The 27009-nt window shown below is 39.5% G+C and overlaps 1 protein-coding gene across 1 annotated transcript; it reads left to right on the plus strand.

Moving 5' to 3' along the window:
* Positions 1-26934, plus strand: LOC107776238 (uncharacterized). The gene is made up of 5 exons (XM_075240206.1): positions 1-179; positions 23593-23704; positions 23811-23927; positions 26159-26266; positions 26388-26934. The coding sequence occupies exons 1-5, from the start codon at positions 1-3 to the stop codon at positions 26823-26825; spliced, it is 954 nt and encodes a 317-aa protein (XP_075096307.1). The 3' UTR covers positions 26826-26934.
* Positions 26935-27009: the final 75 nt, after the last annotated feature.

The following is a 27009-nucleotide window of genomic DNA, read 5'->3' on the forward strand; positions in this document are numbered from 1 at the left end:
ATGACACCCTTTCTAGAAGAAATAGGAGGATTGACCGGTATACCATGGGAAACACTGGGATTGTTAATGCCTGAGAACCGCAAGGGCAGGGGTTTTCTCAAAATAATGGGTCTGAAGAAGAATCCAGAATTGACATGTCTGAAGGAATCTTATATTCCCTTCGACTATTTGTATGAGAGGTATGGTCACAGCAAGTCCTACCATACCTATCCTGACGAATTTGCCATCACATCATTAGGGCATATTCACCAAAGGGTCTTTGTATTTATGTTTTGTTTCCTGGGGTTGATAGTGTTTCCAATGAAGAAAGCAAAGATCCATACCAGGCTGGCTATGGTAACTAAAACTCTGATGGAGGGCATTAGTGGGCAACCTTTCAGTATTGTGCCCATGATTATTGCGGAGATATACCGAGCTTTGGAGAAGTATCAATAAGGAGCCAAACACTTTGAGGGCAGCAATTTGCTACTTCAGCTCTGGCTCATAGAGCATCTCTAAAGGGGTGAATACCGACAGGAAATTCAGCGAAGCGACTGGGATGATCATATCGCTTTCCATCATCCGAAGCGAATGAACTATATGCCCAACATGTTTGCCCAGCCGGAAGATGCTAGAGGATGGGTAGGCTTATTTGATAAACTTACCGAGGACCGGGTACAATGGATGTTCGAATGGTTCCCTACTGAGGAGTTCATCGCCTAATCCAGGGATGCGCCATTTCTGATATTAATCGGTCTGAGAGGAACCTACCCTTATGTCCCTCTCCGAGTTATGAGACAGGCTGGTAGGAAGCAGGTTATACAAAGGGTCGACAAGATGAATCACTTCCGGGCTGACTTCCAAGCTGATGACAGTCCTTATAAGTGCCAAGCTCAACATATGTGGCATTGCAAGATCAACATGGGAAGATATACTATCGAACCAGACAGATACCACTCTGGTTGCCCTCCTTACTATTCAGGCTAGTTAGAATCTAGTCACGATGGTCTGGGTCAGCCAGGACTTGCTAGGGGCCACAAGATCAAAGATGAGAGGGCCGAGGCACAGGTCAAATACAATCGACTGCGCAAGAGGATTCGGGAATGTGAAAACGAGCACTGTGAGATACAAGAAACCAACCAAAAGCTGATCGAGGAGTGGAAAGACATGGATGTCAGTGCCAACAAGCGACTGGGGTACTTGGAGCGGGGCATAGTAGAGCTGGAAAGGAAATTTCTCAAAAGAATTGAGGATTGCCAGAATGCTGAGGGAAATGATGGCGGACATCTAGCTAGAGCCTACCAATTGTTGGAACTTCGCAAGTTGGGAAAGCTGTTCGACGGAGCCAAAGATGCCGAGTCTGGGGAAGGTCCTTCTGGGACCAAGTAGATAGGAATTTACTTTTTTGTTTTATGAATGTAATAAGGCCAATGGCCACTAGTGATATTTTATTTCTTGTTATTTAGTGTCGATTTGGGATTAGTCTTACTTTCTATCAATAAAATGAGCATTTAGCATTCTAAGTTCTCCAAATCAACTTGTCGCCAGGCCTACCTCGGGCACAAAGAGGTTCCCAAATAGGACACGATTTACATTCTTGCAATATATTTAAATATCACAACATTTTATTATAATCCTCACTAACTTGTTACCTTTTTTATTTTAATTTTGTTTTATTATTCCCCTCCCCAAAGGTTAGTTTGTGCATTCTGGTAACATCATCTTATTACATGAGATCTAGGGGCCCTCCACCCACTCCTCCTTTTAGTTCTGTCAAAAACAAGAACAAAAGGAAGATAGAAGATTTGAACAACGCCAGAAAGGAGAACTCAACTGAACGGGTAGAGGTCACTGACGGCCATGGTACTCAGGTTTCCTAAGAAAATGCATCCCAACTCGAACAAAAGCTGCTGAAATTCCAAGAGAAACTTGATCAGGTTCGAAATCTGGCAAATCTGTCATTTTTCCTCACTACTCCAGATGTCAATTTCCCCAATGCTCAGAACCCCACTCCTCCACAAAATATCCCGAAGCCACAGAACCATCCCGCTCATCACCACCACTGTAACACCTGCCATACTTCCAACAATACCCCACTGCTCATCCTGGAACCCCAAAACTCCACAAATGACCACTTACACACCCATCATAACACCCCCATCTACGTGGAGACCATGCCACACTCAACCCAACCCATCTCAAGCACACTTGGGTCTGATGATAAGGACTTGCTCATCAGGAATCTGGTTGAAGAACTTAAGAAATTAACTAGCCGGATTCAAGGCGTCAAAGGAAGCAAAGGAATTTAGGGGTTGAACTATGAAGATCTCTGCATAGCCCGATGTTGAACTACCCAAAGGGTACAAACCTCCGAAGTTCGAAATGTTCGATGGTACAGGAGATCCAATGGTCCATCTGAGAACATACTGTGACAAGATAGTTGGAGTAGGGAAAGATGAGAGAATCCGCATGAAGCTTTTCATGAGAAGTTTGAAAGGAGATGCTTTGTCTTGGTACATCAGCCAGGATCCAAAGAAGTGGTCAATCTGGGTAAGCATGGCGTCCGACTTTATGGACAGGTTCAGGTTCAATACAGAAAATGCTCTGAACGTGTTCTATATTCAAAATCTAAAGAAGAAACCTATAGAAACATTTCACGAGTATGCTACTCGCTGGAGGTCCGAAGCTACTAAGGTCAGGCCTGCCTTAGAAGAGGAACAAATGAACAAATTCTTTGTTCGGGCTTAGGACCCGCAGTATTATGAAAGATCGATGATGGTTGAGAGCCACAAATTTTATGAAATTATCAAGTTGGGTTAAAGGATTGAAGAGGGCATCAAAAGCAGTATGGTTACAAACTTCGAGGCCTTGCAAGCCACAAATAAGGCCTTACAGTCCGGTGGTGTGTCCAAGAAAAGGGACGTAGGAGCCGTCATGGTGGCATAGAGAACCAAATCTCCTATAAATACCAAACCTACCCAATGAATCCACTCACATATCAGCCTACTCCAAACTACCAAGCACCCTCACCCGCTTACCAAACTCCACCATCCACTCATCAGTCATCTCCACCTCCCATATATTAGCCTACTTCACCCAGATATTCCCAACCTGCACATGTTTACCAAGCCTACAATACTCAACCATCCCACTATCAATCACCTCCTGCACGCCAAAACCTCCTTAGACCTCGACCAAATTTTGACCACAGACCTCCTAAACAATATACAGCAATTGCTGAACCTATTGACCAGTTGTACGAGAAACTCAAAGCCACTAATTATGTCACCCTTATCCCTGCTGCAACTCCTGAGAACCCTTCTCAGTGGGTTAACCCAAACAAATCATGTGCATACCATTCCGGCATGAAGGGGTACACCATCAACGAATGTCGTTCTTTGAAGAACAAGATCCAGGCTTTGATTGACAACAAGATTATTGTGGAAAAGGAACCCACTCTGAATGTCCGCAATAACCCGCTTCCAGACCATAAGGGTGGAGATGTTCACATGATTGAAATAGAGGATGATTGGGATACCGAGGGGTCTATCGGGTTGATCGCAGAAGGTGATGACCCAAAGAAGCCAATAGTTACCCTTAATCTAATCATAGTCCAGATTCAGCCCTATGGGGATGCCGAGGTAAATATGCCTGTGCCACTTGAGTTTGAAACAACGTCATCTGCAAAGACAGCAGCACCAATTGAGGTCGAATTCATGTCTCCGACAAATGCACCTATACCATTCGAAGTTTCAGTTTTACCACCCAAGGGACATGCTCTGTTCGGGTTGAAGGTAGCCACGCCGATCCCAGTGATGATGTCGGCCATGATGCAATTCCACACAAAGGCTATACCATAGGACTAGATAGCTGAGGCAAGGAGGAAGGGCTAGGTCAGGTTCGAGGAAACTGTTGCCGCACAGGGTATGACGAGAACGGGTAGGGTCTATACCCCAGAACATCTAGCTGAGTCAAGCAAGTAGGCCTTCAATCGGCCGCCCATCATTGAGACAGGTCCACACGATCTTTGGAGAAAGATACAGGCCAAGGAATACTCAGTCATATACCAATTGAACAAAACACTGGCACAAATCTCCATACTTGCTTTGCTACAAAATTCTGAGGCACACAAGAATGCTCTGTTGAGGGAGCTGAGTGAAGCATACGTGCCAAGTAACATCACTGGCGGGGAAATGGCCAACATGGTAGGACAGGTATTGGAAAGTCACAAAATTACTTTTCATGAGGACGAACTACCGCCTGAAGGGCTGGGACACAACAAAGCACTACACATCACTGTGCAATACGAAGACTAGAGCCATCAACGTGAAAGCTTTCAACGGTTCCCAAAGGTCCACCATTGGGGAAATTAGTCTGTGCTTACAGATAGGGCCAACTTGGTTCGATGTTGATTTCCAAGTGATAGACGTGCCAGCATCTTACAATCTTCTATTGGGACGGCCATGGATCTATGCTGCTGGGGCCGTAGCATCAATACTACATCAGGCGGTGAAGTTTGAATGGAATCACCAGGAAGTGATCATTCACGGTGATGGTAGCAACCCCATATACAGTCGCCAGACCATTCCATCAATCAAGGGGAGAAAAAAGTTGGGAGAAGAGACTTACCATCACATCGAATGGGTGAATGTTGTTGACAAAGACAAATGTTGGGATAACAAAATCGAGAACATGCTGAATTGGAGTGGGTACGAACCTAGCAAGGGACTCGGAAAAATCCTCCAAGGAATCGTTAAGCCCATAAAACTCAAGAAACATGGCACCACTTTCGGTCTGGGATATGAGTACACCTGGGAAGAATTCAACAACTGGTCGCCACTATGGCGCGGTCCTTACTATCCACTGGAGTAGCCAATACCAAATTTAGAGCAGATTTTCCAGCAGGCTGACATTGTTTATGGGTCAGAAGAAGAAGAAGCACTTGTAGCGGTAAAGAATTTGTTCCTAGAAGATAATGACATGGTCTGTTGTGTTGTTCTCGAGAAGGAGGGGGAGGAAGGCCCTTCCATATAGGTCGTAAGCAGAGGGGCACACCTCAATAATTGGACAATCAGGACAACCAGAGCCCGTCGAGCCTCGAGGTAGCAAGGCTAAAACATGCATCATGCACTGTTTTTATTTATTGAATGATTTTCCTTTCGCATTTTAATTCCTGCAATAAGATCTCCAATGTTCAAAACGATTATGTGATTTATTAAAGCATTTTGACTTTTCTTATGAATCAATACTCATTATTTTTCTCTCATTACTTTACTTATATAGCATTACTATTACTTATCTTGATGAACCAATGACTGTGACATGCAATGAGACAATGCAACAAACGGACATTGATTTAGAGGAAGACGACATACCAGAAGATATTGTAAAGGAATTTGAGAATTTTGAGAACAGACCTAAGTCCAACCTGGATGAGACCAAGATTGTTAACTTGGGAGATGCAAAGAACGTCAAAGAAATGAGAATCAGTGTCCACTTATCGCCATTAGAAAAGAAGGAATACACAGAATTTATAAGGGAATATGAAGACATATTCACTTGGTCGTATGATGTCATGACTGGTCTGAGTACATCTATTATGGCTCACAAACTACCAATCGATCCAACATGTCCACCGATAAAGCAAAAGCTCAAAAAGTTTAAGTCTGGCATGAGTCTGAAAATCAAGAAAGAAGTCACTAAGCAAGTCAAAGCCAAGGTTCTCAGGGTAGTAGAATACCCAACATGGTTAGCCAACATTGTGCCAGTACCAAAGAAGGATGGGAAGGTCAGAGTTTGTGTCGACTACCATGATTTCAATTGGGCCAGCTCGAAAGATGACTTCCCCTTGCCAAACATACACATCCTGATCGACAATTGCACCAAGCATGAATTGCAGTCATTTGTGGATTGTTTCGCTGGGTATCATCAGATTTGGATGGATGAAGAAGATGCTGAAAAAACGGATTTCATTACGCCATGGGGAATGTACTGTTACATGATGATGTTGTTTGGCTTGAAGAATGCAGGGGCCACCTACATGAGGGCCATGACTACCATCTTCCATGATATGATACACAAGGAGATAGAGGTGTACGTAGATGATGTTATTATCAAGTCCATGAAAGCCATTGACCACATGGAAGATTTGAGGAAGATCTTCAAGAGATTACGAAGGTACAACCTGAAACTGAATCTCGCGAAGTATGCATTTGGGGTTCCTGCCGGAAAACTACTTGGGTTTATTATGAGTCGTCGAAGAATAGAACTGGATCCATCAAAGGTTAAAGCTATTTAAGAATTGTCACCGCCAAAGAATAAGAAGGACGTGATGAGTTTCTTGGGGAGACTTAACTACATTAGCCAGTTCATAACACAATCTACAGTTATCTGTGAGCCAATCTTTAAGATGTTAAAGAAAGACGTTGCTACAAAATGGATTGATGACTGCCAAAAAGTTTTTGACATAATCAAGGAGTACCTGTCAACACCACCGGTTTTGGTCCCGCCCGAGCTAGGAAGACCTCTATTACTCTACCTTGCAGTATTAGATGGAGCTTTCGGTTACGTTCTGGGGCAGCATGATGAGACAGGAAGGAAGGAGCAGGCCATCTATTATCTCCGTAAGAAGTTCACCCCGTACGAGGCCCGGTATTCTCTTTTAGAATGCACCTGTAGTGTTTTGACTTGGGTAGCTCAGAAGCTGAGGCACTACTTCTGTGCCTATACTACATATCTCATATCAAGGATGGATCCCTTGAAGTACATCTTTCAGAAGCCCATGCCCACTGGCAAGCTAACCAAGTGGCAAATCCTGTTAAATGAGTTAGACATTGTTTGCCTAACTCATAAAGCGATCAAGGGACAGGCATTGGCATATCACCTTACTGAAAATCCTGTGGGTGGAGAGTACAAATCCCTGAAAACATATTTTCCTGAAAAAGAGGTATCGTTCATAGGAGAGGACATTGCAGAATCCTATGATGGTTGGAGAATGTTTTTCGATGAAGCAACAAATTTCAAAGGAGTTGGCATAGGAGCAGTCCTAGTATCAGAAACTGGTCAGTATTATCCGGTGTCTTCCAAACTCAAGTTCCCGTGCACCAACAACATGGCCAAGTATGAAGCCTGCATCTTAGGGCTCAAGATGGCCATTGACATGAACATTCAAGAGTTGCTAGTGATCGGAGATTCAGACCTACTTATACATCAGGTCCGAGAATAATGGGCAACAAAAAACTCCAAGATACTCATGTATCTGCATCATGTACAATAATTAAGAAAGAGGTTCACAAAGAAAGAATTCCAACATATTCCCAGAATCCAGAATGAGTTCGCCGATGCATTGGCTACCCTATCTTCCATGATACAACATCCAAACAAAAACTTCATTGACCCCATTCCGGTAAAGATCCATGATCATCCAGCTTATTATGCTCATATTGAGGAAGAAGCAGACGGAAAACCTTGGTTTCATGATATCAAAGAATATTTGACGAAAGAAGAATACCTAGAGCTCGCAAATCCTACTCAGAAGCACACACTTCGGAGGTTATCCAACAATTTCTTTTATAGCGGAGGAATCCTGTATAGCAGGACTCCTGATTAGGGATTGCTAAGGTGTATCAACACAAAAGAAGCATCCAGGCTACTCGAGGAAATTCATGTTGGGACCTGCGGTCCACATATGAATGGTTTTGTTTTAGCAAAGAAGATACTCCATGCTAGTTACTTTTGGATGACTATGGAGACGGACTGCATCCAGTATGTCCGGAAATGCCACCACTGCCAGATACATGCCGACATGATAAAGGTATCTCCAAGCAAGCTTAATGCAACAAGCTCACCATGGTCATTCGCCGCTTGGGGAATGGATGTTATTGGACCAATCGAGCCTACCGCCTCCAACGGGCATAGGTTTATCCTAGTAACAATTAACTATTTCACCAAATGGGTCGAAGAAGAATCTTACAGAGCAGTGACCAAGAAAGTCATGGCAGACTTTGTCTGCGACCATATCGTTTATCGATTTGGGACTCCAGAATCAATTATTACTGATAATGGCTCCAACCTCAACAGTGACTTAATGAAAGCTATGTGTGAAACCTTCAAGATCAGACACAAGAATTCTACAGCCTACAGACCTTAGATGAACGGAGCAGTAGAAGCTGCCAATAAGAATATCAATAATATATTGAGGAAAATGATAGAGAAGCATAAACAGTGGCACGAGAATTTATCGTTCGCCTTACTGGGATATTGCACCACAGTCTACACATCAACCGGGGCAACCCCCTATATGATAGTTTACGGTACAGAGGTCGTCATTCTCGCTGAGGTAGAAATTCCCTCCCTAAGGATCATACAAGAAGCTGAGCTCGACGATGCAGAGTGGGTAAAGAGTTGTTATGAGCAGCTAGCTCTTATCGATGAAAAGAGAATGAATGTAGTTTGCCATGGTCAACTTTATCAGAACAAAATGTCCAGAGCTTTCAATAAAAGAGTCAAGCCGAGACAGTTCACACCGGGGCAGCTGGCGTTAAATAAAATCTTTCCACATCAAGATGAAGCCAAAGGGAAATTTTCTCCCAATTGGCAGGGTCCGTACATGGTTCACCGGGTTCTAACATGAGGAACCCTCATACTTGCAGAAATGGACAGAGAAGTCTGTACATAGCCGATCAATTCAGATGCAGTCAAGTGTTACTATGTGTAATCTTTATGCTTTCCTATAAGATATAAGTTGAACTACGCCTGACCTGATTCCCGTTTAAGAGGGGATACGTAGGCAGCCCAATGGGTTCGGTCACAATTTAATAAAACTTTTATTTCCCCCCGCAATTGGAAACTGGGGCAGAATTTTGAGGAAGGCTCTCAAAATTCTGAAGTTAATTTCAGCCAATCATTGCTAGCAGTAGTCAAAAGCATCAATCCATTAAACTGGGGCAGAATTTTGAGGAGGACCCTCAAAATTCCATAACAAGAAGGGTTGCAATGTCTTGAACCACGTCGCAATCGATGGTTCATCTAAAGAAAACTATTCTTAATTATGTATTTATTGTTACATTTTCTTTACTAAATCATGCATGTTTAATTCTGAAATCGCTCTGTTTAGAAACACTACCCCCAACAATACGTACAACGTCACCATATCAAAGCGAGTAGGTCAAGCAGAGCCAGCGGGGATACGAACTAACCTCCCCTCTTTACAAAACTCACGATTTTTTACTTGAGTTGCAAAATCATCAAATATACTATACACTCACGAGACTCACATCACTCAGAAATACAACTCTCAAAACCGTTGCACTTACTCAAAACTGCTATCCGCACACAGTGTCCCCAGCAGACATAGTATCCCCAGCAGTCGCAATAACGCAATCCGCAATCAGCTAAGAAATTCTATTGTCATTTTTGCCCTTTTACTTCTTGCATAAGGCTACCATTCTGCCTTTCGAGACTAAGCTCTGTCTCCATCTGCATTTCTACATTGTATAAGGCTACCATTCTGCCTTCCGAGACTAAGCTCTGTCTCCATCCGCATTTTTGCATTGCATAAGGCTACCATTTTGTCTTCTGAGACTAAGCTCTGTCTCCATCTGCATTTATGCATTGCATAAGGCTACCATTCTGCCTTCCGAGACTAAGCTCTGTCTCTATATGCATACTTGCATTGCATAAGGCTACCATTCTACCTTCCGAGGTTAAGCTCTACCTCAATTTGCATGGCTGAAAGATCGCCACCTTATTTACATTTGCATGGCTGAAAGATCGCCGCCTTATTTACATTTGCAGTGGCTGAAATATTGCCACCTTATTTACATTTGCATGCCTGAAAGATCGCCGCCTTATTTACATTTGTAGTGGCTGAAAGATCGCCACCTTATTTACATTTGCATGGCTGAAAGATCGCTGCCTTATTTACATTTGCATGGGCTGAAAGATCGTCACCTCTACATTTGCATGGGCTAAAAGATCGCCACCTTATTTACGTTTGCATTGGCTAAAAGATTGCCACCTCTACATTTGCATGACTGAAAGATCGCCATCCATTACATCTCATCGGCTGAAAGATCGCCACCTACTGCATCTCATGGGCTGAAAGATTGCCAAATTATCCGAAGGCGTCATTGTTCGGAGGCACCATTTTCATAGCCTGAGAACACCATATCATGGCCTGAGGACCCCTTTTAATCTTTTGCATATCATTATTCAAAGGCATCATCATCATAGCCCGAGAGCATCATTTCATTGCCTGCAAATCCTTTATTATACGCTTTATGGCCCAATAAAACATGGTCTAAGGACGTCATCCTAAACGTTCGAGGACAAAAATTCATGGTCGTGGGAATTTGCATCATGTTTAAATTTACGCACAATATATGCTTGTGTTGCTTATTTGCAGGTAAGACGGCAAGCAATGGCCATCTCAGCAGGAGCAATCCCGCTCCAGTTCCCGCAGCCCTGTTAGACTTTGACTATTCACCTCGTCCTCAATATCACATTCGTTCTTGAAAAGTCTCCATCGGCATACTCTTCCGGCGGATCCTGAACTACATATGGCCTGATTCCTGTAAGACCAGGGATACGTAGGCAGCTCAGCCAGAGCACGGCCAAACCTCTTCAAATCATTTCGTTCAGTCAAAATTGGTCATTATATCTTTACTCGACAACTCTTTCATCCTTTCCGGGTAAAGAGGGGCAGCTGTTGATACCCAATTTTTTCTTGTATATTTTTTAATATGCAAAATACTTTCACAATAGCATGTATATGCATATATAAGTATTTCCAAAGGTTTTCTCATTTTTCCTTAATTTTTAAAGATTTTCAAAAATTAATTTATTGCCCTATTTTATCACGAAAAACCCAATAATTATTCCCAAAATTATCTTTTTGGTAATTCATTTATTGAATTCTCATATTTATTCTACAATATACCTAACATAATTTTTTGCATATTTTCACAAATTTATTTTGCATTTTTAAAGCTAAATTGTATATAATTGCAATATTGGCCTCTTTTAAAATATAAATCGTATTTATATTTATTAAATTGACTCCAGTATTTTTCATTTGATAATTATGTATTATTAATCATTTTAGTGCTTTTAATTTATTCTCATAAATTATTTTATTATTTTTATAAAATCAAGCAAATGAAAAGTGACTATTTAAATACTAGCCCCGTTTATTTCAATTATATCCCTAAATCAACCCCAATTTGAACCCAATCTCAAACTCAATTACCCAGCCCAAATCCTAAGTCTACCCGACCCATGACCCTTTTAAATGACCCGCTCGGATCCCCATTCAATCCAGGCCGTTGATCGAAATGATCAAAATTTGCCCCTTCCTTTTTTAACCTGGACCTACCCCCAAACCCTGGTCATTTTGCACTTGCAGCCGCCCTTGAATTCCCCCTTCTCCCAACTCTCTCTCAAAAACCCTAGCAGCCACCTTCAATTACCACCTAAAATCGACCAAATCCATGGCTTCCAAACACATTGATGGCCTGTATCTACCCCCTACGACTCCTACATGCTCGATTATCATGGCTTCAAGGCCAGACCTTGAAGAAATTTGGTCTAGATCTCAGATGTTCTCAGTGCTATGGCTGTCTCCGCCATCTTCGACCTTGCTCCGACCAGCTATGGCCATTCAGGCCTGATCTTGACCTCTCCTGCTTAGATCGATGATTTCCAAGCCTTTTTCACCCTCTGAGTTTCTTCTGAAACCCTAACCTTCGAGGTTCTTCTGATTCTTTTAGATCCGTTGTATATCTCTGTTCTCTCTATGCTTTAAAACATTTTCTCAAAGTCTCTTTCAAAAATTTACCTTCAAAACCTTTATCTTTTCCGATTTAGGGTTTTGTTAAGATAGTTCGAAGCCTTCTCTAATTTTTAGCGTGTTCTACTGTGTTTCATATGTTGATTTTTCTACTGTGTTTCTTATATTGATTCTTCTACTGTGTTCTTATGTTGTTCTTCTATTGTGTTTCTTTATGTTAAAGTCTTAGTCATTTCTTAAGGTTTCTGATTTGTTCTCTTCGTTGATATTTTGCCTGATTCTCTTGTCTTTCATCTCTATACTCGATTGATGGTAAAAACCCTAAAATTTGGGGGTTCATTCGAGTTTTGAGACTATTTGCTATGTGATTTGTTTGTTCCTCATCTCTGAACTTATTTGGTTTCAAAACCCTAATTTCTTTGGACCTATTCGAGTTCCTGAAGTCGTTTCATCTACTACTCGACTGAGTTTCGAAATCTTTGTTTCAACTTTTGTTTCTTTATATGATTCTGACTTCCTGCTAAACCCTATAAGATCTTTTACTTGACCCTTTGCATGCTATTTGATGCTCTCTCCCTTCTCCATTGCTGAGTTACTGAAACTGACCTATGTAACCACTATGTTCTTATAGTCCACTACTTACTGATTTTGCAATTGCATGACACTTTTCTTTGTCCTAAATTTAGCGTCGCATGCCTAATACTTGTGTGCTCTTTATATATGCTGAGCTTCTCCTCTAAAATGACTTTCAATTTTTGACTGATTTCAGACCTTTTTTTGTAAGTCGGATTGATTCTTTCCTTGTTTCTAATTTCCCTAATTCTTGGTTTGATTTGAAAACTTTCCTTAGCCTTTCTGACTTGGTTTATTCATGAACCAATAATTTCGAATCTCTGACTCCTTGATTTACTATGTACTGATTGATTCTTGCCTTATTTGTTTAACCGTGCATTTCAAAGATCCTTCCCTTAATTAAACTCCTATGTATTTACCTCTAATTGTCTAATTTGCACAAGATGCTTATTCGATCTCTTTCCTTAAATGATTTCTGCTCATTATCGTTAAGTTTGAACTCCTTAATTAAAGGAAGTTCTTCTGCTAATTGATTTTAATTGGTACGTGGTTATTTTCTTGCCTTATTCTCTGCCTGTTTTCAAACTATAAATACCATGCTCTTTCATTGACACAAGAAGACACGAACACTCTTAGTTTTCTGAACTCACACTCACATTCAAAAAGCACTGTCTCTTTTGTTACTTGTATTGTGGCCTGTTTTCTTTCAAGTATTGCTACTGTTGTATTTTGCTTCTTTGAACTGGTATGTTCTGATTAAATTTCCAGCATCACAACATTGTGTTTACTTAATACTTTTACCTTCTTGTCTGTCTACTGCTTGTGTTTAGTTCAGTACTTATTTTAGCATGCTATAGTTTTCTTCTGCCTGTTCTGAATCTATCATGAATCACAAACCCCCACCCCCAATATGTTTGATGCTATGGTTTGCTTGAGGCATGACAGTACTGAATATTACTGCCCATGACTCAAGCTTGATCCCTGGGATCCTAGCCTCTCTGATATTATATGTTCTGGTAGGCTTATAGGCATGCCAGCATTATCTATTGATGTGCATGCCCAAAGCTTACCCTTGCCTAAGCACATAGGCTCTTTACAACTTCCCTATTCCCCTGAACCCCTTTTGTGTACTTGTTTGTAGATGTTTCCCTCTCCTTCAACCCTTTAGAACTCAGCTCCTCACTTGCACTCTCTCTTAGACTTTAAGTTCTGTCCCTTCTTGTGAGCCCTGCCTTGGGACCCCTTGAGTTCCCTCTGAACTTGGTCACTTGAGGGCTAGTACTTCCACACTGCACTTGCCCCTATTCTGATAATACAATTTAGGTGTGACCACTGCCCGGAGTCCCATTGAGGCTCTTAGGAAACTCTGACACACTCAAATTGGAGAAAGGCTTTGGATCAATGGTCCTTGAGTTAGGTTTATCTTGTAACTCAGAGAGGAAGTTAGAATCAGGCTTCCTCTAGTTGTACTTTTTTACTTTTCCTGATGTAATTTTATTTATTATGGTTTGTAATAATTTGTAATAAACATTTGGGGCTGGTTAGTGAAAAAGTGTGGGTAACCATGTATGCAAAGGGTAGAAATCATGACTATATGACTACTATATTCCTGCATATTCAATCTCATATAGAAACCATGTCTATAGGATTCTGCATATTCAATTACATCTAGAAATCATGTTTATAGGGTTTTCCTATTTAACTTCATATAGAAATTATGCCTATAAGATGTTTTGAATTCTGCATGTTCAAACATCACTTAAAAATCATGTCTATAGGATTCTGCATATTTAATTTCATATAGAAATCATGCCTATAGAAATTTTCAATTTTGCATAAGGTTTAAAACAAGGTCTGCACCTAGACACCACGTCTACAAGGTCTTAAATCAGTAACTCCTAGAAAGCATGCCTATAGAAGTTTCTAATAAAAAATCTGATTTGCTTCACTTAGTGTTAGATATAAAACCAGTAGTAATGGCTGCCATCATTTGCAAAACTTGCAATCAATTCGTTTAAATTTTGCCTCTCTCTTTCAATAATTTGAGTCCTTCACTTAGCGAGTATGCATTCAAATGGTTCATTTCGAGTCTTACTGTTTCATTGCTTTCTGAATCCAGTAGATACCATGCTCATAGGATCTTTGTCCAACACTTAGGCGAGCCTTAGGGTAATAAATATAAACTGAATCTGCTTGTGTTAATAATTACAACCAGCAGGCAGTCCTGATTCAGACTTCTTATCTGAGTTATGTGATAAGCTGAAACAGTCTCAACAATTTTCTCACTCGTCTTTAATACCTTCTAAATCAGACCTAAACAGTATGTGTAAGTCATGCTAATTACGTGCTTCTTTGTTTAAGGAGGTATATTTGGGCCTCTGCTTGTTATATGTTTTCCTCGATTTGCAATGCGTGTTTTGTATGTCGCCTAGAGTTTTACCTTTGAAACTCCAAAAAAGTCCAACATCCTTCCCTTTTAGGATTAGTAGTCCTAAATGACTCTGGGACTGATAGGATTGGGACGAATAATAGCATGCAATAAGTAAACGAGACCAATCCTTGCTTTAAACGGGGTAGGAAGGGTAGATATGGATATGATGACCACGCAATAATGTCACGTGTAGACCCTCATTGAGGAGTGATTATCGGGAATTGTGTGGGGTGATCCATATTGTTAATAAACCTAGGACCCCCTTTCCCTTACTTCTTTATTTCTTTTATCATTTCAACTCCTCTTTTGAGAATCAGCTTCCTTGGCTCTTTCAAGCTTTGTTTGCTTGCAAAATATTATATGAAACCCCCTCTTATTTGAGCCTTATTTGTCTACATGATAATTGCACCCCAAATTCACAATAATTGTCTAGCCAGGAATCACACTAGTGGATTCTGAGGGGTGCCTAACACCTTCCCTTTGAAATAATTTCAAGCCCTTACCCTAATTTCTGGTTATTCAAAATCAAACTCTTTTGGTGTCCTAATGCACCTTAAATCATTAGGTGGCGACTCTTCAAATGTAAACTCAATTCCCAAAAGGAATGAGTTGTTCCTCCAAATGTCATAAACCCGATTTTGCTCTAGAAAAGGGGGCACGACAATGCTCATACTATGAAATAACAGGCCTGAGTACATCCATAGTAGCTTATAAATTGCCCACCAATCCAATGTGTCCGCCGGCAGAAGCTCAGAAAGTTCAAACCAGACATGAGCCTAAAAATTAAGGAAGAATTCACTAAGCAGATCAAAGCCAAAGTCCTCAGGATAGTTGAGTACCCAACCTGGTTAGCCAATATCGTACCGGTTCCGAAGAAAGATGGTAAAGTCAGGGTATGTGTCGACTATCGGGATTTAAACAGAGTAAGTCCCAAGGATGATTTCCCACTACCAAATATACATATCCTGATTAGCAATTGCGCCAAGCATGAACTCCAATCCTTTGTAGATTGTTTCGCGAGTTATCATCAGATTTGGATGGATGAAGAAGACGTAGAGAAAACAAACTTCATTACACCGTGGGGAGGGTACTGCTACAAAATAATGTCATTCGGTCTAAAGAATGCTGGGGCTACCTATATGAGAGATGTGATGACCATCTTCCATGATATGATACACAAGGAAATAGAGGTGTATGTTGACGACGTCATCATCAAATCCAAGAGGGCCACAAATCACATAGCAGACTTGAAGAAGTTCTTTGATAGGCTACGAAGGTACAATTTAAAACTGAACCCTGCAAAATGTGCATTCGGGGTTCCTGCAGGAAAATTATTGGGATTCATCGTCAGCAGGCGAGGAATCGAGTTGGACCCGTCAAAAGTTAAGGCTATCCAAGAGCTACAACCACCAAAGAGCAAAAAGGACATGATGAGCTTCCTGGGACGCCTCAACTACATCAGCCGCTTCTTAGCGCAATCCACAGTAATATGCGAACCCATCTTCAAAATATTGAGGAAGGATGCTGAAACCAGTTGGACTGAAGATTGTCAAAGGGCTTTTGACAAAATTAAGGAATACCTGTCCACGCCACCAGTCCTAGTCCCGCTGGAACTTGGAAGACCTTTGCTACTCTATCTATCCATATTAGATGGGGATTTCGGCTGTGTTTTGGGACAACATAACGAGACAAAAAGAAAGGAGCAAGCCATATATTACTTGTGTAAGAAGTTAACACCTTACGAAGCACGATATTCTCTGCTAGAATGCACTTGCTGTGCTTTGACATGGACAACTCAGAAATTGAGGCATTACTTTTGTGCCTATCACATACCTCATATCTAGAATGGACCTTATGAAGTACATCTTTCAGAAGCCCATGCCTACAGGGAAGTTAGCAAAATGGCAAATACTGTTAAGTAAGTTTGATATCGTCTATATAACTCAGAAGGCAGTCAAAGGACAAGCATTGGCAGACCATCTTGCTGAAAATCCTGTGGGAGGAGAATACGAACCACTAAAAACGTATTTTTCCTGCCGAAGAAGTGTCATTCATAGGAAAAGACATTGCTGAAGCTTATGACGGTTGGAGGATGTTCTTCGACGGAGCTGCCAATTTCAAAGGAATGGGTATTGGAGCAATTTTAGTATTAGAGATAGGTCAACATTATCTGGTATCTGCAAAGCTTAGGTTTTCGTGCACCAACAATATGGCAGAATATGAGGCTTGCATCATGGGGCTCAATTTGGCCATTGATATGAATATACAAAAGTTGTTGATAATTGGTGATTTAGATCTTCTGGTACATCAGGTTCAAGAATAATGGGCTATGTAAAACACTAAGATACTAACATACTTGTATCATGTGCAAGAATTGATGAAGAGGTTCACAAAGATAGAATTCAAATATGTGCCCATAATTCAAAACGAATTTGCAGACGCACTGTCCACCTTGTCATCAGTGATACAACATCCAAACAAGAATTTCATCGATCCCATCCTGGTGAGGATCCATAATCAACCGGCTTACTATGCTCATGTTGAAGAAGAAACGGATGGAAAACCTTGGTTTCACGATATCAAATAATATTTGGCAAAGGGAGAATACCCAGAATAGGCGAACCATACTCAGAAATGCACACTGTGGAGGGTGTCCAATCACTTCTTCCAAAGCGGAGGAACCCTGCATAGAAGAACTCCTGATCTGGTATTTTTGAGGTGTGTTGACGCAAAAGAGGCTTCCAAATTGCTCGAGGAGATACATGCCAAAACTTGTGGACCACATATGAACGATTTTGTTCTAGCCAAAAAGATACTCAGAGCGGGATATTTTTGGATGACTATGGAAACAGATTGTATGCAGTACGTCCAGAAATGCCACCAATGCTGATACATGCAGATATGATAAAGGTACCACCAAATGGACTCAATGCAACAAGTGCACCTTGGCCTGTTGTTGCCTGGGGAATGGATGTCATCGTTCTGATCGAGCCCACTACTTCAAACGGACACCGGTTCATTTTAGTGGCCATCGATTACTTCACAAAATGGGTAGAGGATGCATCTTACAAAGCTATAACCAAGAAAGTCATCGCAGATTATGTCAGGGATCGTATTGTTTGTCGATTCGGGGTTCCCGAGTCCATCATCACTGATAATGCCACCAATCTCAATAGTGATCTAATGAAAACCATGGGTGAAACCTTCAAAATCAAGAACAAAAACTATACAACATATAAGCCTCAAATGAACGGAGTTGTGGAAGGTGCCAACAAGAACATCAAAAGATACTAAAGAAAATGGTAGAAAATCACAAACAATGGCACGAGAAGTTACCCTTTGCCCTATTGGGGTACCGTACCACAATTCGCACATCAACTGGGCAACTCCCTATTTACTGGTTTATGGTACCGAAGCTGTCATTCCAGCTGAGGTAGAAATTCCTTCTTTAAGGATCATACAAGAAGCCGAACTCAGTGATGTAGAATGGATAAGGAGCCACTATGAAAAACTAGCCCTTATATATGGAAAAGAATGAATGCAGTATGTCACGGTCAGCTTTATCAGAATAGAATATCCAGAGCTTTCAACAAAAGGGTCAAACCAAGATAATTTACACTGGGGTAGCTGATGCTGAAGCGGATCTTCCCATATCAGGATGACGCCAAAGGGAAATTTTCATCCGACTAGAAAGGTCCCTACATAGTTCACAGGATACTGACAGGAGGAGCACTCATACTTGCAGAAATGGACGGAGAAGTTTGGCCAAAACCTATTAATTCAGATGCATAGATACTGTTTTTAGATTGTTTACATTTCCTCCTCTGATGTAACTGAACTACGCTTGACTTAATTCCCGTTTAAGAGGGAATACGTAGGTAGCCCTGTGGGTTCAGTCATATCTTAATAAATCTTCATTTCCCCCAGAACTAGAAACTGGGACAGAATTTTGAGGAGGACACTCAAAATTCCGGAACAAGTCTAGCCGACACCATCATATACAAGATAGTCAAAAATTGGTTAAGTAATTGGGGCAGAATTTTGAGGAGGACCCTCAAAATTCTAATACAAAGAAGCCGCAATGTCTCTAAAAGTGTCACAGTCATTAGTTCATCTAATTTACTTGATATTATACACTACTATGTTTTATAAAGTGATTATATTTCATCAATAAATTTACATTTTCGAAAAATTTATTTCTGTGACAGCCAGGTGTTACCCAAGGCAACTTGAACAGGGCCTCCAGAGTGAAGCAAAGCAGAACAAGCAGACAAAGGCACGAACCAACCTCCCCGCAAAACTCACGATTTTTCTTTAAATGTAGGGACAAGGAATAACCACAAGTACATGCGCCTTAAAATCATTACCTTCATAACAACTGGACCGCCAAACGTAAATATATCTCCAGCTAAGAAATATTTTGCTCCTATTTGCTATTTGTCCACTACATAAGGCTAAGCTTTGCCTTCTCTTTGCATGAGACTAAGCCCTATCTCAAATCTTGCATAAGGCTAAGCCTTGCCTCCATATTTGTATAAGACTAAGCATTGCCTTCTCTCTGCATGAGACTAAGCCCTGTCTCAAATATTGCATGAGGCTAAGCCCTGCCTCCATATTTGCATAAGGCTAAGCATTGCCTTCTCTCTACATGAGACTAAGCCCTGTCTCAAATCTTGCATGAGGCTAAGCCCTGCCTCCATATTTGTATAAGGCTAACCATTGCCTTCTCTCTGCGTGAGACTAAGCCCTGTCTCAAATCTTCCATGAGGCGAAGCCCTACCTCCATATTTATATAAGGCTAAGCATTGCCTTCTCTCTGTATGAGACTAAGCTTTGTCTCAAATCTTGCACGAGGCTAAGCCCTGCCTCCATATTTGCATAAGGCTAAGCATTTCCTTCTCTCTGCATGAGACTAAGCCCTGTCTCAAATCTTGCATGAGGCTAAGCCTTGCCTCCTTTTTCTTGCATGAGACTAAGCATTGTCTCCCTTATTTGCATGAGGCTAAGCCCTGCCTCACTATTTGCATAAGGATAAGCACTTCCCTCCCTTGCAAGAGACTAAGCATTGTCTCCCTTCCTGGCATGAGGCTAAGCGTTGCCTCCCTATTTGCGTAAGGCTAAGCACTGCCTTCCCTTGCATGAGACTAAGCATTGTCTCCCTTTTCTTGCATGAGACTAAGCATTGTCTCCCTTTTCTTGCATGAGACTAAACATTGTCTCCCTTTCTTACATGAGGCTAAGCCCTTCCTCGCTATTTGCATAAGGCTAAGCACTGCCTTCTACTGCATGAGACTAAGCATTGTCTCCTCTCCTACATGAGACTAAGCATTGTCTCTTCTCCTTGCATGAGGCTAAGCCCTGCCTCCCCAACTTCATAAGGCTAAGATCTGCCTTTCCTTGTCTAATGCTGAATGTTACACTATTTGAAACCTAGCACTATTTTGCCTTTTCAGGGACTAAGCTATGTTTCGATTCTATGCAAGACTAAGCACTGTCTTGTTTGCTCATATGTTCCATCATCATGTCTCTATCCGAAGGCGTCATAGTCCGAAGGCATCATCCTTATAGCCTGAAGACACCATGTCATGGCTTGAAGATCTCTCAATATTGCACATCATTATTCAAAGGCGTCATGGTTCAGAGGCACCATTCTCATGGCCCGAGAACATCATTTCATGGTCTGCGAATCCCTTATCTCATGATTTATGGCCCGCGACGTCATGGTCTAAGGACATCATCTTCACTGTCCAAAGACAACCTTCATAGTCCAAAGGGAATTTGCATCATGTTTAAGTTCTCACAGTAATCTATATATTTGCATGCATCATGTTTTAACTTTTGCAGGAAATCTAGGAGGTAACCGTTCTTCGAACATGAGCAACTTTTGCTCCGGTTTCCACTCATAATATTTTTATCTTGTTGTTATCTAAAACATAATCGATTCTCACAAATTACTTGCTTTTACCCCATGAACGTTTAGATACCTGCCCTGTAATACATCTATTACACTTCAGACTCATATTTATAACTCCGCATAAACCCATCTGATACTATCCTTCCCAAAAGGAACCATTTCCAAAACATACGACCGATCCTATAACAATTCCATCAGTTTCATTCACCGCTGGGTCCAGAACTACACATGGCTTGATTCCTGTAAAACCAGGGATATGTAGGCAGCTCAGGACCAGGGTGCAGCCTATATTTTGCAAAACATCCCATTCGATCAAAATCGGACATCATTTCTTTACCTCATAACTCTTTCATCCTTTCCGGGTAAAGAAGGGCAGCTGTTTATACCCAATTTTTTCCTCATATATTTTTAATATGCATATATATTTTTTAAAATAGTACACATGCATTTACAAACATGCACAAGTATTTCTATAATTTTTCTATAATTGTTAAAGCTTTATATCAATTATTTCTGCATTTTTATTATATAAATATCCAAAATTATCCCTCATAACATTTTTATGATTATTTAATCATCTAAATTTATCATTTAAGCCCATATAATGTTTAAATATTTTCATTGTATTTTTTATAATTATATTTGCATTTTAAGGCTAGAATTGCACATTTTGCAATAGCAGCCCATATATATGCATAATTATATTATCTATATAGAAAATGACTTTTTATATTTTTATAATATTAAGTAATTATTTTAAATCATTTTCATGCACAAATGACATCTTTATCATTTATAAATTATTTTATTAAATTAAATGGGCATTTAAAACATAGCCCCTCTTCAATTGAATTTTCGGACCCCCATCCCAATAATATAGTAAGCCCAATTACCCTACCCATCCATAACCCGCCCCAGCCTAAATTTTATCCTAGCCGTCGATCTCAGAAGATCAACGGTCCAGGATCTACCTTCCTTTTTAATTATACTAAAGCTCCTAACCCTACCCGCAATTTCCCCAACCCGCTGCCTCTGGATCCCTTCTTTACTCTCTTCTCTCTTACTCCCCTTCTAACCCTAGCCCCCCGTCACTGATATCCCTCTTGATTCATGGGGGTTTCCTTCAATTTCACACCCTATCCTGCCTCATCTCTCTATTGGTTGTATGATTTTCATGTTACTTGAGGATAATCTCAAGAGATTCGAACCAGATTTGGTTCAAAGTCTCTCATTTCTCGATTAATCCGTCTATGTTCACTCTGATATCTGCGAGTACAGATAATTTTTGTGTTTTTATTGTTTCAAATCTCTGGTTCAAACCAGCTTTGATTCACTTCTATTTATTTCCATGAACCTAGATATTTCTGGTTGAATCCGTCTAGATCTCTTTAGATCTGAAGTGGTTTTGAGTTTGTTTGGTATCTTTCCCTTAAGATTTTCTATTTTTAATATTATTATTAACCGATTTTATTTTACCCTAAAAGCTAGGGTTTTGATTTCTTATGGGTTTTCTGCAAAAATGCTTAAACGTTTAAATGTTTCCAACTCTGGTTTTCTTATTTACTTTTTTGACTATTTTTTCTTGAGTTTCATTTCTATGCCTTTGATATGTCTTAGGGTTTCAATTATTCGACTATTTATCATACTATTTTGCCTGTTTATTTTCAACTCTATCAATTAAGTACTAATTGATTCACTTACCTAAATTAGGGCTTGAATTTAGTACTCGTGTTTCCTTATTAAGTTCTTACTTCTTCTTACCTTATTTATGTAACTGTATTACTGGCTGATTTTGTGTTCTGACTCTTAATTGATTGTGGAGTTAGTTCTTACTTTATTTAACCTCATTCTTAGACACTGATTAACACTACAAAAAAAACAGCGTTTAGCGACGGAATTTAGCGACAAGCGATATTCCGTAGCTAAATAACGACGGATTAGCGACGCATTTTGTACTTTGTCGCCAATTAAGCTAAAAAAGAATCCGTATAAAATATAGCGACGGAATAGCGACAAAAACTTAAATTCGTCGCTAAAATTGGCGCTAAATGTTAGCGCCTTTATTTTACCTACAAAATTAGCGATGAAAGTGAGGCGACAAAAATTACTAAAACCTAGCGACGGATGTAACGTCAAAAAATCCGTTGCTGCAGTGATTTTACTTATCAAGACATTCCACAGTTGATTGCGACGAAATATTCTGTCGCTAGTTTCCTTAAAATATTAGATATTATTAGCAACAGAAATTAGGTCCGTCGCTATTTCCGTTGCTAAAAATCTAGTTCCACTAAAATAAAATTTCATTAGCTATTATAAGCGAAAGAAATTCGATTTGTCACCGATTCTGTTGCTAAATATTTGTCCTAAAAATGAAATTAGGAAAACATGCCCACTCCTCTCTATCAGACTCTCACACTCAATACAATTAGGGCAACACGCCCACTTTCTTTCCTCTCTATCAGACAGACTCCTACTCTCAATATTCTTCAATAATGTGAGTTTTTTACTTCAAATACAAAAAATTGGGCGTGAATCTAGGGTTAATATCTGAAAAATAGAAGAAAACTTTTGAAATTGCAAGATTTTTGTTGCAGAACTCTGAAATTCTTCAATTTCGGAGCCTCGATCTTGTTGGTGTCAGTAGTGCTTAGTGTATTATTTTCTTGTGTGGCACAGGCTATTAGGTCAAGCCTTACATAGGAGCTTTGGAGAGTTCTGAATGTTACTCACGCCATATCACTCAATTTTTTATTTTTTTTATCTGAATCTTGGGCTTGTTTAGATTCCTCTCCCATATAAGTTTAGGGTTTCGGCAAATTGGCCTTTAAATCCATTAACTTGTTATGCATAAAATTAATCTGCAATTGAAAAATTTATCACTTAGGATCTCTTTTCGTAATATCTTAGTGTACATCACCCCAATACATATGGCCTTGTTGCACTGGAATCTAACATTCTTAGTGATGGGTTGATTCCTGTTGACATATTCATCAATTTGGTCAATAGGGATGATGAATGGGTGAACTAATTAGATACTTTGAAGTGCAAGTTTGATATTGTCTTTGAATTGCACCTTTCCTTGTCTTCGCTGCTTGAATTTTGCTTTGACTTTGTCTGTCAATTAGCTGGTCTTACATTTCTTGTATTGTCAACTTTCAGGGCTTTTCCTTCCTGCAGTTGTAAGGCCAATTCTAGATTCTTTTAAATCATCAAACCAAGTCCCCCAACCTTCTCTAAGTGATGTGAGTTAATCGTCACTTTGATACCAATTTCGCTGCACCTTTTTATTTATCCTTTAATCGAAAATATATGTACTTTACCTTCTCCTTCAAAGTTGGTTTTTATGGATCTCGGTGGTATTTTTTGGGGCTTCCCATGGTTATCATTATCTAAGTATTTGCTTAAATGTCTTCTTCGTACTTGGTTGGTAAATGTTGCGCGTCCCATGCATCTGTAATTGAGGGTTTTGTTTTTTAAATTTCTCAATTTTTGTTCCAAGTTATCTGTGGTGTGCGCTTTATTTTGTTCAGTTTTGGTGATTTTTTCTCTATTCTTGCTTTCATTCAATGTAATTTGTTATTGCTACCGTAGTTTTGGTGTTGGTGGGTATCGGGTACTAGCTATGTTCTTTTGGATAGTGTGCTATTGGATTTTTCTTACTTGGTGTTGCTCCGTTTTGGATCCACAATATCACTGTTTAACCATTCAACGAAACTAGTTACCACATATAAACTCCTTTTTTTTATAAGTGTAACAATCATTAATATTCCAATTACCACAAAAGTAAAAGGAAAAAGATCATTATAACTAGCACATAAACACCATTGAACTCAGTTCTATACTATGTTTTCTTTTGTTTGTTGTAGTATTTCAGAAATGGAAGGTAAAAGAGGGATACCAAAATGGTTCATATTAACATATCAATGGCCATTATTTAAACCCCACAAGTAAATATTTTAAATTTTTTTTTTGACAAATGAACTAAGAAGATTATGTTTATGTGAATTTGAAAGAAATAATTCTAACTAAATGAAGAAGAATACTGATAGTGAAATGATAAAGCATGACCAACATTCTTTTAGCTAGTTTATTAGACAATAGTAAGAGTCTGCTTCCAGATTACAAATAATAGTAATACAAAAACTTAGATGATTTCTCTATAATTCTCCATTCAAATATTCACCATATACTTCAAAATTCAATTAACCCAACAGTACTTATTGCTAAAACTACAGGACCAAAGTGCAACATATACTATTTTTAACTTTATTATCTTCTGAATGATTACACTGGCGGCGCTCAATGTTATCCGGTGTATTTTGTTAACGGATACAAATTTCACACAGAATGTCATGGTAGTGCAAGATCAACAATTAATAGTGGAGTTTGTATCTCGGGTCCAAATGTTGGTGACTATTATGGACGAATACAAGAGATTATACAATTGGAATACCGCGAAGAACCTTTAAAGCAAACTGTGTTATTCAAGTATGAATGGTTTGATCCAACTGTGAATGTTGGTGTCAAGGAGAATAACCAATACAAATTAGTCGATGTGAACCATCGCCGTCGTTATAGAAAGTACGAACCTTTTATTCTTGCGATGCAAGCAACTCAAGTGTGTTATGTGCCTTATCCTAGCACGAAAAAGGACAATGATGACTGGGTAGCTGTTTTGAAAGTTAAGCCTCGGGATGTTATTGAACTTCCTGATGAGGCAATAAAAACATGTCCCGTTCTTTCTTGTTTAATTCTTTCACCTTCTTGGAATTCTTGTCTGCCTTTGCTTCTGATAAAAATAAGTTGTTTTTTCTCAATGGAGTTATGTTGGTCTCTTCCCTTCTTGTAAGTCATTCGACTCTTCTAAAATAAAAATAAAAAGACAATCTTTTTGTGGTCTTAAATCTTAGCCATTTCAGTTGTTTAGCCTGGGACTGTTTATTTGTCTCATAAATTAGTTTTCTTTGTGTACTTTTATGCCTTTAAATTCCAATCTTATACTATGTATATGAGGCATAAAAATGCACTTACCTCTGTTAGTTTATATAAGTGTCCTCAATTTTGCAATGAAGGATTGAACTAAAAAGAGAAGATATTTTGGTTTTATCTGTAAACTTTGTGTGAAGATTCTTTCTCTAATGTTTATTATTCTAATATTCTCCATGTCATTGCACATTTCTATCTCTTTATTTGTTTTTGTTGGATACAAGTAAGTTGGCTACTCGGGATTGAGGTTTCTTATAAAATGAGACGTGGTTGAAGTATAACATCACTGTTGATCTTTCATAAAAGTAGGTGCATTGAATTTATTCATGCTGCTGTATTGAGCAATAGTATTTTGTAATAGCACAACCTGACATAGGTCTTGTGATACATGGTCGTGTGATACATCTCTTACTTAGAGAGAATGCACCATAGTGAAAATTCTGGCACAATTATTGAGAAGCTGCTTAATTGAATAACTTTTGTATAGGCTGTTAAATATGGTCGAGATCCAACACCAAGTGAGTTGCATTTGCACGTCCATACACATGGTAATGATGGAACATCTTTTGTTGCTGAGAAATCCCGAATCGTACATGTAAGATAACTTTTTAAATAATTTTATTGACTTTACTTTCATATATATTTTTTCATTTTGTAAATTGAATGCTCAATATTAATTAGTTTTTTTAGAGCACTAATTATTTACATTTCTACAGGAAAAATATCAGGAGATATTACAACAACAAACACAAACTCAATCTGATATTGATCAGTGTAAAGCATTTTATCAAGCTGCGGGAGGAGAAAAGAAAAGAAGAGTATATGGTCTTGGATCTCAAGCAAAATGCTACTACGGGCCAGATCTTCATGGCTCTTTTGGATCTGATGCTACATCGTCAGCAACACCTCGAAATGCTCAATCAACACCGATAGGGAATCTGGATGAGTTAGTGATGCGATTGATTCCTGCACTGACAGATCATATAGTTCCTGTAATCGTTGAGCGGGTACGCGAATTAGTTTCCTTACCCTCGCATCAGCCAAATACTGATGTGGCACCTACAGTTCCTACATCCTCTACTGCTGCTAACATTGATGAGGTTCATCCATTGGGTTCTGATGATGACCATAACTCTCCAGCCTCACATAGTTAGCCTACTTTATTTGGACTTTATTGTTGGTCCTTATGGATTTTTGTACTTAATTATACGATTATATGCATTATGCTATATATTTTGGACCATGTTAAATATATTGTTAATTTATATTAATATCAGTGACTTTTTATTAAATGTATTTAATTAATAGCTTTTATATAATATGCTTGAACAGATTACA

The sequence above is a fragment of the Nicotiana tabacum genome, chromosome 20, assembly GCF_000715075.1.
Source record: "Nicotiana tabacum cultivar K326 chromosome 20, ASM71507v2, whole genome shotgun sequence".
Taxonomy (NCBI): domain Eukaryota; kingdom Viridiplantae; phylum Streptophyta; class Magnoliopsida; order Solanales; family Solanaceae; genus Nicotiana; species Nicotiana tabacum.

Bases quoted from the DNA above. Each gene is read 5' to 3' on its own strand.
- LOC107776238 (XM_075240206.1), top strand. From the start codon at position 1: ATGACACCCTTTCTAGAAGAAATAGGAGGATTGACCGGTATACCATGG. The intron at 23,928-26,158 runs GTGAGTTAATCG...ACTTTTGTATAG, and splicing joins CCCAACCTTCTCTAAGTGAT to GCTGTTAAATATGGTCGAGA. The intron at 26,267-26,387 runs GTAAGATAACTT...ACATTTCTACAG, and splicing joins AGAAATCCCGAATCGTACAT to GAAAAATATCAGGAGATATT.